At 40.0% G+C, this 16,391-nt stretch overlaps 1 protein-coding gene across 2 annotated transcripts in view; it reads left to right on the top strand.

Moving 5' to 3' along the window:
• LOC132380187 (voltage-dependent T-type calcium channel subunit alpha-1G-like) overlaps positions 1-16,391 on the top strand; it is a 319,151-nt gene that overhangs the window by 192,452 nt on the left and 110,308 nt on the right. For both annotated transcript variants that reach the window (XM_059948872.1, XM_059948871.1), the window contains one exon: positions 13,218-13,286. In XM_059948872.1, coding sequence (XP_059804855.1) covers positions 13,218-13,286 — 69 coding nt within the window. The remainder of the gene's footprint in view (positions 1-13,217; positions 13,287-16,391) is intronic.

The following is a 16,391-nucleotide window of genomic DNA, read 5'->3' as shown; positions in this document are numbered from 1 at the left end:
CTCGGAGTTGACACCTACCAGAAAATACATTAAGATTGACAGTGGTTAATTTCACATTTAGATCTTTGCAACCATGAGGCAAATAAGTGGCTCTTAACTATTTGTAAACTAGAAATAGTCGGGCAGTTAACTCATTATCATTATGATAACCCCAGTTTTAATTTGCCAATTTCATAATGAAAATAGCATAGTAACAGAGTGACTGGGAATTTAAGGGTATAAGAGAAACGGCATGATACAGGCCTTCCAGCTCAACGAGTGCACTGCACAACAACCCATCTATTTAACACTAGCCTAATTACAATTTAATTTACAATGATCATTTAACCTACTAGCCAATATATTTTTGGACTGTCAGAGGAAATCAGAGCATCTGGAGGAAGCCCACGTACTGACGGGGAAAACATATAAACTCCTTCCAATCAGTGCCAGAATTGAACTCCAAACTACAGAACACCCCTAGCTTATAGTAGTATCGTGCTAACTACTAAGCTACCATGGTTTTGCCACTTGCAGGAACAAACATCCCTATGTGCTTCAGATTTTTGCATTTAATAATAAGGAAACTCATTGTCTGTAGGGCTGTCCATAAGTTGAATGCTGTAACCTGGAGAGGATCTGTATTCATTGAAATTATTCAACATATTAGTGCCATATATAAGGTAGTACTGTTTCTGCCCAGCTGTTGCAATTCATCCTGACCCTAGATATGGTCTGTGTGGAGTTCTCCCGGTCACCATATCCTTTTCCACCAAATGCTCTGGTTTGCTCTGACAACCCAAAGGCATCCTGCTGGGTTAAATGGCTTACTTCAAAATGTTTCTAGTGGAGCCGAGTGGCAGGAGGTTCAAGATGGCTTGTGATAGGGAATAGTTTGGAGGTAGGCAAGTAGGGGAATAGGACTGATGGGTGTGCTATGGCCAAATAATCTCCATCTATGTAAGGAAATGTGAGAAGTACAGGACATCGCTCTCAAATAAACTCTTCTGTTAATACAAATAATCTGAAAAATCCATCAGCAGTCATTTGGAGGGACCTATTTGGAAAGACAGCTTTCTGTTACTCACTCCCTCTACCTCAATATGCTATCACTTCATTATATTAAAGGCCAGAAGGAGATCAAGAAGCAGGGAAAGAAAAAGATACTGTTCTGAGGATTCATTGACTTCCTGCCAACTTATAGTCTGACAGCAGCATTTCCTTGGAAATTCCTCCAATACTTCCCTTAGTGTTTTGAGGGAATTCTCCATGGTCTGCACGCAAGCTTTTGAGAGATGGCCAAGGAACTGAAGCCTGAGATAGCTACACACAACACGCTGGATCAGGAAGCCAAGTATTAATTGGTTGCAGCTGAAGGCTTTCTCATGCAAACCAAACTTTAGTCAAACTGTTAATCAGCTCTAACTATGCAAGGATGAAGATCACAGTTGAACAGGATCATTTTCTTTCTCCCACCTCACCCTGTCCCTGTTTTTTTCCCAGTCATTTTCTGAAGGCAATTTATGCCTGGTTGCAGTTTAGTGAAAAGCTTTGGGATTGTGTAGCAACTTACATCATCTCACAACATCCCAAAGTGCTTTACACCAGTGGCTTATTTAACTTGGAAATATAGATACCATTGTATGGACAAAACACCATGGGCAATATCAGACATCCCACCCTGCAAACCATCATTTCAGGGAGGTAGCACCAACAATTTTCAGGAGACTCCCAGAACTTCTGGGAGAGGTGGGATGTCTGCAGTAGAGTAGCTCCTTAGCAGCTAGCCAGCTAGTTTGAATAATGTTAGCTATGCTAATGAACGAATGATACCTGTTAAACTCACTTCAACAGTGATTTAACCCACCATGGGCAGTAAAAAAGTCACCGTTGCAGTGCAGCGAGCAACACTGTCATTATTTTTTACCTCTATTAGGCAGGGGTACACTTAGTGCAGTCTGGGGTGAAAGACGTTTTATATTTTCTTTTTTTGGAACATTCTGCCATGGTGCTCTCTCGCTCTCAAAAAAATTGATTTCCGGGATATAGTATATAATTTGTGGGTGTCAGAGAGCCGCTATTAATATGCGGGAGACTCTTGGAACTCTCGTAACTGGTATTGATGCACCTTCAATAACTCACTCTGAGACGTAAAGGCGAGATATCGGCTTTTATTGACCGGAAGAAGGAACAAGCAGTGAGTGACCACCATACTACATCCTGGAGACTGAGAGGCCGGGCTCAGGCCTTGATCGCCTTTATACAGGGGTCTGTGGGAGGAGCCACAGGAGCAGTCAGCAGGGGGCGTGTCCAGACAGGTATATGTAGTTCACCACAGGTATGGTCTTTTATATCTACCTAAGAGAGCAGAAAGGAGCTCAGTTTGAAAGTATCTCCAGCAGTTTTGGCCTAGATTCTACATTCAAATCTCCAATACATCTAGGTAAGATTGTTACCTTCTGTATTACAGCTGATAATTGGGATGACTTTCTACACTTTAGACACAATATATCTGAAAGTACTGCATTACTTGGTCCATAGCTACATCCAACATTCGGTTTCTTAACCAGTGAACTTAATCAGTGTACATACTTAGACAGCCTGTTCCATGGGGGCAATATGAATTATGAGTTCTTCCCTGTTATTTCCTAAATTTCCTGTCAAAAGCGAGCATAGTAGTTAAGATTATTGACAAAGGATACCCAAATATCCGTGAATTCATGTCAAAGCTGAGAGCACACCATCCACACGTTAGGTTCTGAGTTATTTAAAAATTAAAAAGTGCCATAACACATACAGTGAATGACAGGGCAATCAAAAATGAAGCTTATTAACAGAACAGATGCAATTTAAAATTAAATTGTTTATTCAGCCAGCCCAAAAATTGGGCATTGCAACCAGAATAGTGGCAGAGGCAGTTTCCACTCAAAGTTCAAAGTAACTTTTATTATCAAAGTATACATCACCATATACAACGCTGAGAATCATTTTCCTGTGGGTGTACTCAGCAAATCTATGGAATTGTAACTATAACAGGATTAATGAATGATCATCTAGAGTGCAGAAGGCAACAAACTGTGCAAATGAAAATATAAATAAATAGCAATAAATAATATGAACATGAGGTTAAAAAGATGAAGTGTTTTTAAAGTGAGACCATTGGTTGTGGAAACATCTCAATGTTATGTTTGTTCTTGATAAAAGACAAAGGTTGCATGGGTATTCAAATGGTAACACATTTATTAACATGATACAGTCATGTCTTCTAGCTTCACACTTCAGCATGTGCTCTCAGTTCACCAACATCACTAACAAGAAAATCTACAGATGCTGGAAATGCAAGCAATGCACACAAAATGATGGAGTAATTCAGCAGGCCAGGCAGCATCTGGAACAGAGTAGAGTCAATGTTTTGGGTGATGTTCAAGTTGCTGCAACATTTTATGTGTTGCTCACTGATGTCACTTCCAGGTTCTGGATGAACCACCTGCATTGCATACTGGGAACTGAAATTGCTTATTATATACAGACATACTAACATATCTTCCCACTTCAAAGAAAAAAAACACAGTAATATGTCCCCATAGACTGCAAGACACAATAATGATTTCTAACATAGCTATTCACATTAACTTCAATTGTAATAAGCAAATACATTCCCCTACTCAGCTACTCTCTTTCAGTCTCTGAGGTAGTTTAATCATCCTTTTTGGTCTGCTGTTGGTGTCTACACACGTCTTGCTTTTATTTCCTGCATTAATATTAGTGTCCTTTTGAGAACAATATTCATTTCTTTCACATCTTTTTCCACTGAGGCCAGGGGAGAGAAAAAACAGAGGTCATGGGTTAAGGGTGAAGGGGGAAAAGTTTAAAGGGAGCATGGGGGGGGGGCTTCTTCACACAGAGAGTGTGGAATGAGCTGCCAGATGAAGTGGTGAATGTGGGTTCACTTTTGAAATTTAAGAAAAACTTGGACAGGTATATGGATGAGAGGGGTTTGGAGGGATATGGCCCAGGTGCAGGTCAGTGGGACTAGGCAGAAAAATGGTTTGGCACAGCCAAGAAGGGCCAAAAGGCCTGTTTCTGTGCTGTAATGTTCTATGGTTCTATCCTTCTGCCAAAATTCTATCTGTTCATCTCTGTTCTTGTTCTTGCTGTGTGGCCATAATTCGCTTCACATGCCTCACAATGGAGCCCTGAATTACATTTATGTGATCAGTGAATCTTTGCACAAGTTCCAACTGATTCTGTCTCAATTCATAGAGCTCCTTCTGTTGACTACATATCATAGATGGCAATTCCTCTTGTTGGTTTGTGATGAACTGTTGCTGTTGTTCTGATCTTTGGGTCTTTGTGGTTTCCCCATCTTCCTCTTTAATTTTCCTCTTCAACTTCAAAGAGGATCACAGAGATATTTTTGATTTCCAGTCTTTAACTGGAAATCGAAGACAGACAGATTTTGAACCAAAGCTGCATGATGTGGAAGCAAGATTGGTGACTTCTTCATCATGATCCTTCTGTTCAGCACTGGCAGCCTGACTGTCATGCTGGTGTAGCTGGTAGGGATGTCTGTGGAAGGTGGAGTTCTTGTGCTTCTCTTGCATAACCTCTCTGAGCCCTCAGGGATGCTGTTACTAGTTTCTTGTGTTGCATCAGGTAAGCATCCGAGTCCCTCAAAGGCATCTGCATATTTATTAAGTGTTACCTGGTTACATTTGGTCTGTGAAGCCACTACAAAATCTCTTTTCTCCAAGTTAAGCCTTTCATATGCAGTTAGCCTTAAAATTGGCTGTACTCGCTTTTCTATAATCAGTAGCTGTGCCTTTGGGTACAGTCCCTTGTGCTTGAAGGTCATTCAACAGCCCTCTTATGCTGGAACGCTATCTCCAGTATACCCTGCCACCTTTAACTTCATTCAGTAAATCTTGCTCTTTGCTTTGAGAGTCCTGTAATCATCCAAGGACAACAGATTCACATGGGCTCCATGTCCAGCTTGGATGGAATTGCTATCTCATTCACAGTCACCGGAATAATCCATTCTGTTTACCGACACCAACAGTTTGTAGAGAATCTACAAAGACTTCCTCCATTTACTCATCAACCGTTTGCACCTTTCTCTTGGTAGCCCCAGCTTTGCAGCAACTTGCAAAATGATTCACAATTATTACAGGACTTTCCATAAGCAGGACAGTTCTTTGGGAAATGCCTACCTCCACATTTGCTGTTTGAACCTATCGCTTTGCTGTGCTGCCTTGTGTTCTGCTTCTCTGTTTTCACAGTATGCACTGTTGTTTCTGCTCTATGCAGCTTCTTAGCTTGTGCTCATCTGTTCTTTGCTGCCCTACACATTTTCACAGCCTTTCCTAGCATTAAATCTTTTTCTCTGAGCCCATTATCTGGGATTCCACAAATTATTTTGTCTCTTGACTAGTGACTCTCTCAAATCTCCAGATTCAAAGGATTTATTCAGTGTGTGAAGCTCAGCTAAATATTGGTCAAAGCTTACACCTTGTTTCTGCTCGCGGGAGTAGAATTTATATCTTCTAAACATGATGCTTTTACTTGGGGCAAAATACTCAGCAAATTTTGTCATCAGAGTGTCCAATGTAAAGACTTTATGAATTTGAAAGCTGTTGTCCATGCCTAAAGCATCTTTATAGAATGTAGAAAGATAGACACTTTCAATTTTTCATCTGCACCTCTGGCTTTACTTGCTGCTAAATATGTATTGAATCACTATTTGAAGTGTTTCCATTTATATCATATAGGTTGCCAGCAAACTGCATAGGTGTAGGTGGACTTGGGTTATCCATAACAGGATTTTTCAGACTTCTTTCACCTGAATCTCTTGGTGAACTTTGAGACAGCATGCTCTCTTGCCAGCAGCTCTCTCTGTTGGAACCTAGTGCCTCTTTCTTACTTGCTCACGGTATTCAGTTAAGCACTGTATTTAGAACTCACGCCAACTTCTGACACCATGTTAAGTTCTTGATAAAAGACAAAGTTTGCACGGGTTTTCAAATGGTAGCACATTTATCAACATGAGACAGTCATAACTTCTAGCTCACTCTCAGTTCACCAATGTCACTTCCAGTTCCCGGTGAACAGCCCACATTGCATACTGGGAACCGAAGTTCCTTATTACATACAGACATAGTAACACACTCAATGGATGGGCAAGTGAGTGTAGTTATCCCCTTTTGTTCAAGCACTTGATGGCTGTGGGGTAGTAACTGTTCTGGAACTTGGTGATGTGAATCCTGAGGCCCTTGTACCTTCTACCTGATGGCAACAGCAAGAAGAAAGCATGGCCTGGGTGTTGGGGATCACTCTCTTTGTCTACCAAGCACATTGGATTCCCATCAGAATTGATCACTCAAGCAATCTCCTCTTAATCACATCATCCTTCTCTTTCCACCATGTCCCCTCCACTCTACAATTGTTCTTTGACCTCACCCTGCATCCCTCCAGAAGGTGACCTGGGGACCCCTGGCACAGCTGCAAAAATGAGAAGTCCTAGGGAAAAGTTCATGAGACTCCCAGCCCAATTTTGGGTGCATTTTAAGCCTCTTTGACAAGACACAGGCTATTGTAGTTGAATTTTCATCACAAAATCAAAGATTGAACAGAAGCTAGCCCTTCAGCCCAACATGTCCTTGTTGACCCTTTTGCCTGCATTTGCCTGCATTTGGACCATATTATCTCATATTTGAGTGTCTGTCTAAATGTATCTGAAGCATAATGATCGTATCTGATTCTAGCATTACTTTGCAGAACATACCCAAGATCAGTGACTAGTGTAAAAAGAATTACCACTCAGATCCTCTTTAAAACGTATGCCTTCTTGTTTTTAATAACCTTACCATGGGAAAAAGATTTTGATTATCTTATCAATGCTTCTCATAATCTTACGTATATATTTCTATATGTCATTCTTGGTCTTCTCTGCTCCAGGGAAAATAAGCCCAGCCTAAACAACTAAAGTACTGCAATCCAGACAACGTAGTGGTGAATCTCCTCAGTACTTTCTCCACAACCATTACATCTTTCTGATAATGTGGTGACCACAACTGCAAACAATATTCCAAGTGCAATCCAAACAGTTTTTTGCAAACTTGCAGCCTAAACAGTGGGTAATGAAGAAAGCACAATAGAAGTAAGCAGGAAATGGAAAAGCTAAGGAGGTAAGCATTGGACAGGTAATCAATGCTGTGAGGCAGCTTCATTTGGAAGCAAATATTGGAGAGGTAGTAGCAAGCAAAATTAAGGCATATCCATGAATATTCTGAAGAGCAAGAAAATAACAAGAGACCAATTAGGGACCAAACATGTAAGAATGATTGTGGTTGGGATTGAGCAGATTTGTGATGGAATGGGCTGATTCTGAGTTTGTATGTATGTAGGAGATGTTTGAATATTAGATTGGATAAACATAGTAATAGAGATTTCACATCTTTGCAGTTCTGTAACCTTGAAGACCTGGATGAAAATTGTTCAAAGTAGAAAGGCAGAAAATGCAGAGGCTCCAACTTTCTCTTTAAATCACCGATGTCTACAGGTGTGATACCATAGAAATGGAGAATTGCTATTGTTGTACTATTATTCAACAGAGAAGCACAGGATAAATAGTAATTACAAGCAGCTTAGTTTACCTTCAGTGGTGAGCTGATTATTAGAATCAATCCTGAGGGAAAGTGTAAACTTTGATTCAGAAAGACACAAATTATTCAGAGACTTTCAGCATGGATTTGTTAAGGAAATCTTGGTCTGAGTAATACAACTGTATTTTTTGAGTTCATAACATGAATAATCAATAAGGGCAATCTGGTCCAATTTACTATATTTAAGTAAGGTGTTTTATGATGTTGTACATTTCAAGGCAATCAATAATGTAGACTAGGGTCAATCAGGGTGACAATTAAAATAGAAATATGTATTCATCTACCCCTGGAGAGTGCAGCTGGAGCCAGAACACTGTCAAAGGGTCAATTTCACTCCTTTCTCATCAACCACATTGTGTGCTCCATCAGGACCTTAAGCCAACACCAGAAATGATTCCGCCTTGTCATTTTTCAAAGGGTGTTGAGACAAGTGTTATCCAAAATTATTTCAAAAGTAGCAGATGATATTGATTCACAGATTTTTTTTTTGGTGACTGATGAGCCACAAGGCACTTTATGTAGGAGACATCATTAAACAAGATTGCACATGGTATAAAGACTAGCCATGTGGATGAGAGGAAGAAAGAAAGTTTTCTACCATAGAAGGATGTAGATGGTCTGGTGAGTTGTACTGAAAAGCAACATATGGATTTCAATACAGAATGTGTGAGGTTATGCACTTTGAGAGGTGCAGCAAGGGGGTTTACAATAAATGGGAGGATATTGGGATGACTGGAGAAACACAAGGACTTTGGAGGTGTGTGCACAGATCCTTAAAGATAATAGACAGTTCAGTAAAGAGTTTCAAAGGTCTTAATACCTCCTGGTGCAATTGGACCTTTGATTTTCTCACTTGCAGACCTCAGTCAGTTCAGATTGGCAACAATATCTCCTCCACAATCTCCATCAGTACAGGTGCACCACAAGGCTATGTGCTACTCACTTTATAAGCATAGCTCCAATGCTACATTTAAGTTTGCTGATGGCATCAATGTCATTGGTCAAATCAGAGGTGGTGATGAATCAGCATATAGGTGTGCAATTGAAAATCTGGCTGAGATCTGATTTTGTAGACTCATTCTTTAGGTCTGCAGAGTACTCGCCTCAATGTTGCTGTTGGTTTATGCGTGACCGAACCAAGCTATTGGACAAGACCACTGTTGTCTACAAAATCCAATGCGGGGACTGCAGCAAATATTACGTCAGCCAAACTGGGAGAAAACTATCCACGGGGATCCATGAACATCAAATGGCTGTTAAATGGCATGACCAACTCTCCCTCATCTCGACCCATGAAGATTGAAAATGGCACAAATTCGACTAGAAATCAGTGAAAGTCAAGGCAGAAGCAAGCACTTGGCATGCAATAGAATTCCTAGGTGTATGGTTTTCAGTAAACAATTATATAAGCTGACATGTAGACCTCAATCCCATTAGCCAATGTAGGCAAAATTCCACACAATGTAGAGTTCACTATGCAATCAATCAGCAGTGAGACCCCTTCCTACGTCACAAGTGAGTTTTTGTAATGATGACCAATTAACTAATTGTTAAGTATATAAAAAGCCAGGCATTCGGAGGACACACCACAGGTAAACAATACACTGACGATATCTCCTCATATGGTGATGAAACGTTCCCAGATAGATTGCCAAGATTGGAGGTCCACTCAACCTGACCATCCAGCACCTGAGCTATGCATTTTCTGAATTATTTCCATGGAAGATTGTGTTTGAGGTCACAGGACAGATAAAGAATGCAATTTCCAACAGTTTCAAGAACAGACTTAGTAAGACCTGGTCTATAAATAAATATGAAATAGCAATTTTCATAACTGTAAAATTAAAATCAGATGATCTTTGCATGTTGCACAAATATTCACATCATTTGGGTGAGCTTTCCACAGGGACAAGTGTGCCAGGGAGATCAAAATATTGAGAGGAAATGATTCAATGAGTTTCACATCATCTGCTAAGACACAAAGAAACATATGCAGAATTACTCGACTCTTGCTTTAATCTATTTTTTTCACAAGCACTGAGGCTTTTTTAAAAACTATATGAATGACTATCTATCCATTCTACTTTTTATTAGAACATGACTTGCAATGGATGGCCTCAAAATATTTCCAATCCATTAGGATAAGTATGCTGCATCAGTTTAAGTTCAGCTTATTTTTTCAGTATGTCCTGTAACTCAAAGTGTCAGCTTCTAAAGTTCCTCTCATTAGTGAATCAGTGATGAGAATCTCACTCGCTTCTGCCTTCTTTCAATGCTTCCATGAGCTGTTCCTCTACATTATGTTCATTGCTCATGAGAAAGCTACTTATTGAGTCAGTTGGAAAGAATCTTTTTTTTCAAATTACCTCAGTGGCAAGACAGCGACAGTAATCACAAAGTGAAGCTTGCCTTAAAATAAGTTGGCATGTAATTGGACAGCTTTTGAGTCATAGATATGTATTCAGAGCATTTTTGCGGTGTCCTATTATTATTAAACTGACAGCCAGTCACTAGGGGTTGCATCTCTTGAGACCATTATGATAATCCTGTCATGTAGTAAAGGGGATGCCAGAGGAGGATAGGATTGAAATTTGCAGGCTCACCATAAATCCAGGGTTTTTTTTTCCAAATGATGAAATTGTCTTCAGCGGTCCTGGCCAGGGGAAAATGTAACTGGGAATTTATTAAAAATGTGATTCTGAAGACTATGTAAATGTCAAAGTCTTGCATAAAACACCATGCAACAGTGTTTCAGTTTCACCAGCAAGACAATAAGTCGACCATTAAGGTGGTGCATCTGGATAAGCTGCTGCCTTGCAAACCCACTGACCCTTTTAGTCCTGGTGTCCAACGCTGCCTGTGTAGAATTTCCATTCTGTCACTGTGACCATGTTGATTTCCTTGGGTGTTCTGATTACTTCCCACCTTCCAAAGATGTGCTGGTCAGTAGGTTGACTACTGTATATTGCCTCTACTGTAGGTGGGTGGGAGAATCTGGGGACATTGATATTAATTACTATAGGTTACAGATAAATTAGTGGGGGAATGTGCTTACTCTTAGAAACAAAAGTAAAAAATGGTTGGTGGACAAGTATTGACTTTCTTTCCAGTCATACTTCGTGTCCAGTTTACTCACATCCTGTAGAGTATCAGAACTCATATTAACAAAAAAAAAGATTGTTGAAGGTCACTGATAAAAGAGGAAAGAATTATGTTAGGAAATGCAAAGAGTGGAAAAATCCGAACAAAGTGCAATAAAGGCTTCAGAAATATTGCCACAGGATTGTTCCAGCAAAAGATGAAAGCTTTTCACATGGTAGAACACAGAAGCAAATGCTGTTCTTCCAGAGGGAGCAGCTCCACAACTGAATCAGTTGTGAAGAATTAACAGGTGATAAATAGTATGAAATCCAGCTGGCATTTATTGACCAGGTCAGGACAGTTCTCGAAACAGTTCTTTGAGAACTGTGGCTTTCACAAAAGAGCCTTGAAGCTTTCCAGATCTTTTGTCTCAAGTGGGAAAATGAATTGCTGTAAATCTAGGTGTTTTCCTATTATATCAATAATGCAATTAACATCTAAAAAGGCATATTGATTATTGAAATTACAGAATACCTGCTGATTTAATTTTACATTGATGTATTTCCAGTCCTCTGCAGAGGAATGCTGCGTAACATAGTGTTGTGAATCCCGAGTTTCTTTTACATGTATATTTTACAATGTGTTGTTCTTAAACTTTAATACATGATGTAAGTATTGATCTATTTCATTTCTTCTGACACCCACTGCTAGCTATGCATGTCCCTTTATAAAAATCTTTCATTTTGTTCTGATCCCTCATCTAACTCTAGCAAATATCCAACTCATTATCAGTGCCTGCATCGTACAGTCATTTGCAACAGAGATAAATGGCCATGATTGCTATCATTTGATTTTCAATTTGTAATTTAGACAAGGCAATGTTCATGCTGTTCAATTGGACTTACTGTGCTTGTAATACAGTACTGATTAAAGAGGGATGAATGAAAGAAAACTCACACTATTACAGGTTCATTCACAAATTAGGATGTTCCAAAATTCTTTAGAATCAATGAAATGTCTTTGAAATCTTCTCTCTTTTCTTTAGCTAGAAGTGGGAGTGTAAAGTCAAGCTGTTCTGAACAACATTGGAAATAATTATCACATGATCTTTTTTCCCCAGAATTAAAGCAAAATGTATTAGAAATACCTAGTTATTTAGGCAGCATTTGTCAAGATAAAATCACAATTAACTTTTTGGTTGATGGTAGGTCATTAGGACAGAGAGAGAGAGGCTGCCTCACCTGCTCAATATTTTAAGTAATTTCAGTGATTGCCTAATCTCTAGGAGCTGTTTACTTTTGAAATTTTAAGTTTAGCTGAGGAACGTTCCATAATCTAATTGAAAGCTGTTGTAGGAAATCTTTTGCATCTGCCTCAGAGGGCAGGCAGGTACTTTCTCAGGTGAGAGTAAATCTTGTAGAAGGCCAGAGCAAATAAAACAACATGCACAAAATGCTGGAGGAACTCAGCTAATCAACAGTTTCTATGGAAATGAATAAATAGTCAACATTTTGGGTGCAAACTCTTCTTCAGGACTAGAAAGGAAGGGGGGAAAACACCAGAATAAAAAGGTGGGGAGGGTCGGGAAGGAGGCTAGCTGGAAAGTGATAGGTGAAACCAGCTGAGTGGGAAAGGTCAAGGGCTGGAGAAGAAGGAATCTGGTAGGATAGGAGAGTAGACTGTAGGGTAAAGGGAAGGAGGAGGAATCCCAGGGGGAGAGGATAGGTAGCTGAGAAACGGTAAAAGGTCAGAATGAGGAATAGAAGAAGGAGAGGAGCAAGGATTTTTTTTACTGGAAGTTCAAGAAATCAGTGTTCATGCCATCAGGTTGGAGGCTACCCAGACGGAATACAAGGTGTTACTCCTCCACCCTGAGGATGGCCTCATCTTTGCACAAGAGGAAGCCATGGTCCAAAATGTTGGAACAGGAATGGGAATTGGAATTATAATGAGTAAATAAAGAATGATGTTTCAGACTAAATATTGAGTTAAAATGTTACCAAATATAACCCTTTTCACCATATTTCTTGTAGAAGCAGCTGATAATAGTTCTGTCATTGTCATTCACAACTCCCATGAACACATTTTCTTTCTCCCTGCTTGTGCCATTATAACTTCTTGTACAATTTCATTTATTTTTGTCATTCAGTTTATCTTTCTTTCATCTTCAGGTACGCATACATATTAGTTCATTATCATATACAACAGGGTGTGAACAAGTTTCTTGTTTGCGTGAATCTCTCAGAATAAACAGTATACATGGTAATAATAGGCACATAGATGGCAATAATAAATCCTCCCTTTTGTTCTTTAACCTCCTTCCCCCTTTCCTCCTTCAATACTTAAGTAAAACAGAAGGTCAAAGACATATCTTTTTTTCTGCACACACACTACATGAGCTCTTCAACATTATGAACAGTTTCTACATATAGTTCAAATTTTGAGCTTGCAAAGTATTTTGTCATTGTTCTAATACTGTCTTTTCTTCCTTTAAAGGAGCGAATCTTCTTGACACTCTCGAACTATATCTTCACAGTGATCTTCCTGAGTGAAATGGCAGTAAAGGTAATCACAATCACTAGGGTTTTTTTCTAAATGTTAAATTAAGCTTTGATAATTATCTAGATGTGACAGAGCCCCACACTTTGCAGTAGTAATTTAATCACTATGCAAGTTGGATATACACTATGTAATCTGTTCATTTCAGATGCATTTATTTGTTAATCGAGTTGTATAAATAACAACTGCTGTTTTCAACCATTGAAGTATCACAATGGTCAAACTACTATGGTGAGTTCCATAGGACCCCAAGACCTAGGAGCAGAATTAGGCCATTCAGCCTGTCGAGTCTGCTCCACCATTTCATCATGGCTGATCTATTTCCCTTTCAGTGCCGTTCTCCTGCCTTCTCCCTATAACCTTTCAAGCCTTGACTAATCAAGAACCTATCACCCTCCACCTTAATGCACTTAGTGACCTGGTGTCCATAGCCACCTGTGGCAACATTTTCCACAGATTCACCACCCTCAGGCTAAAGAAATTCCTCCTCATCTCTGTTCTAAATGGATGTCCCTCGAATTTGAGGCTGTGCCCTTTGAACCTAGGCTACATCCTTTTCACATCCATTCTATCTGAGCCTTTCATCATTCAATGGGTTTCAATGAGACTCCCCCCCCCCATTCTTCCAAATTCCAATAATCACAGGCCCAGAGTCTTGAATCACTGCTCATATGATAACTCTTTCATTCTCTGTTTCATTTTCATGATCCTCTGAACCTTCTCCAATGTCAGCACATCCTTTCTTAAGTAAGGGCGCAAAGCTGCTCACAATAGTCTGTGATGCCCTACCAGCATCTTACACAGCCACAGCACTACAACCTTACTTTTATATTCTAGTCCTCTTGAAATGAATGCTAACATTACATTCGCCTTCCTCACCACTATTCAAACTGTAAATTAACCTTTAGGGAATCTTACATGAGTACTCCCAAGTCCCTTTGCACCTCGGATTTTTGAATTGTCTTCCAATTTAGAAAATAATCTACACTTTTATTCCTTCTACCAAAGTGCATGACCATACAGTTCCTGATATTGTATTCGATCTACCACCTCTTTGCCCACTCTCCTAATCTGTCTAAATCCTTCTGCAGCCTCTCTGCTTCCCCAACAATATCTGCCCCTCCACTTATGTTTGTATTGTCTGCAGACCTGGCCACAAAGCCATCAACTTCACCATCCAAATCGTTGAAATAAAATGTAAAAATAAGCAGTCCAGATACAGACTCCTGTGGAACACTACTACTCACTAGCAGCTAATCTGAAGAGGATCACTTTACTCCCTCAGTTTGCCTCCTGCCAATCAGCCAATGCTCTATCCATGCTGTTATCTTTCTTGTAATACCCTGGATTCTAGTTAAGCTGCCTCCTGTGTGGCACCTTGTCAAAAGTCTTCTGAAAATCCAAGTACACAACATCCACCAGTTTTCCTTTGTCTATCCTGCTTGTTATTTCTTCAAAGAATTACAAAGATTTGTCAGGCAGGATTTTTCCTTAAGGAAACCATGCTGACTTTGGCCTATTTTATCATGTGCCTCCAAGCACCCCGAAACCACATCCTTAACAATTGACTCCAACATCTTCCCACCCACTGAGGTCAGGCTAACTGGCCTCCCTTTCTTGCGCCTCCCTCCCTTCTTGAAAAGTAGAGTGACAGTTGCAATTTTTCAGTCCTCCAGAACCATGCCAGAATCTATTGATTCGTGAAAGATTATTAATAATGCATCCATAATCTCTTCAGCTGCCTCATTTAGGACCCTGAGGTGTAGTCCATCACATCCAGGTGACTTAACTACTTTCAGACATTTCAAATATTCAAGGATCATCTCCCTAGAAATATCAACTGTATTCTCTTCTGCCCCCTGACACTCTCGAACTTCCAGCATACTACTTGTGTCTACCACAATGAAGGCTAACGCAAAATACTTACTCAATTCGAATTAAATTACTTATCCATTTCCTTGTCCCCATTACTATCTCTCCAGCATCATTTTCCAGTGGTCTAATATTTACACTTGTCTCTCTTTTACTCTTTATATATCTGAAAAAATCATTTGGTTTCATTTTTGATATTATTGGCTAGCTTACCTTCATATTTCATCTCCCCCCCCCCATAGTTTTTTAGTTGCCTTCTCTTGGTTTTTAAAAATTTCCAAATCCTCTAACTTCCCACTAATTTTTCCTCTATTATATGCTTTCTCTTTCCCTTTTATGTAGGTTTTGACTTCCCTTGTCAGCCACAATCGCATCATCCTGACTTTAGAATACTTCCTCTTCTTTGAAATGTATCTTTTCTGCACTTTCCAAATTGCACCCAGAGTCGCCAGCCATTGCTGCTCTGCCATCATCCCTGCTAGTTTCCTCTCTAGTCAAATTTGGCCAGCTCCTCTCTCACGCCTCTGTATTTCCCTTTATCAGGTTAGAGAAGCAACACCTCATATACAGTCTAGGTAGTCTCCAGCCCCTTGGCATGAACATTGAATTCTCCAACTTCTGGTTATTCCTTCTCCCTTCCCCCATCCCAGTTTCACTCCGCCGCCTCCTCCAGCTGTCTATCACCTCTCTCATGATTCTGCCTTCTTCTATTACACATAGTGTTTTCCCCTTACATTCCTTCTTCACCTTTCCTGCCTATCCCCTCCCTGCTTCCCCTCCCCCACTCCTTGATGTTTTCTCTGATTGGTTTTTCACCTGGCACCTACCAACCTTCTCCTTCCCACCCTCCCCCCACCTTCTTCATAGTGCTCCTGCCCCCTCGTCCTTCAGTCCTAACGAAGGGTCTCGGCCTGAAACATTGACTGCTCGTTTCCACGTTTGCTACGCGAACTACTGAGTTCCTCCACCTTGTTGTACGTATCACAATTTCTCTCTCTTAGGATCCAGCAACAACTTGGTTTTCCAAATCTATCTGCATATTGAACTCCCTCATGAATAATATAATATTGGCTTTTTGACATGCTTTTTCTACCTCCCGTTGTAATTTGTAGACCACATCCTGGCTACTGTTTGGAGACCCATGAATAACTCCTATCAAGGTCTTCTTGCCCTTGCAGTTTCTTAAGTCTACCCACAAAGATTCTACATATTCTTATGTCACCTCTTGCTAAAGATTTG

Source organism: Hypanus sabinus, chromosome 23 (genome assembly GCF_030144855.1).
Source record: "Hypanus sabinus isolate sHypSab1 chromosome 23, sHypSab1.hap1, whole genome shotgun sequence".
Classification (NCBI taxonomy): Eukaryota; Metazoa; Chordata; class Chondrichthyes; order Myliobatiformes; family Dasyatidae; genus Hypanus; species Hypanus sabinus.
The sequence above is the reverse complement of the archived record's forward strand: the minus strand, read 5'-3'. Positions and strand labels throughout refer to the sequence as shown.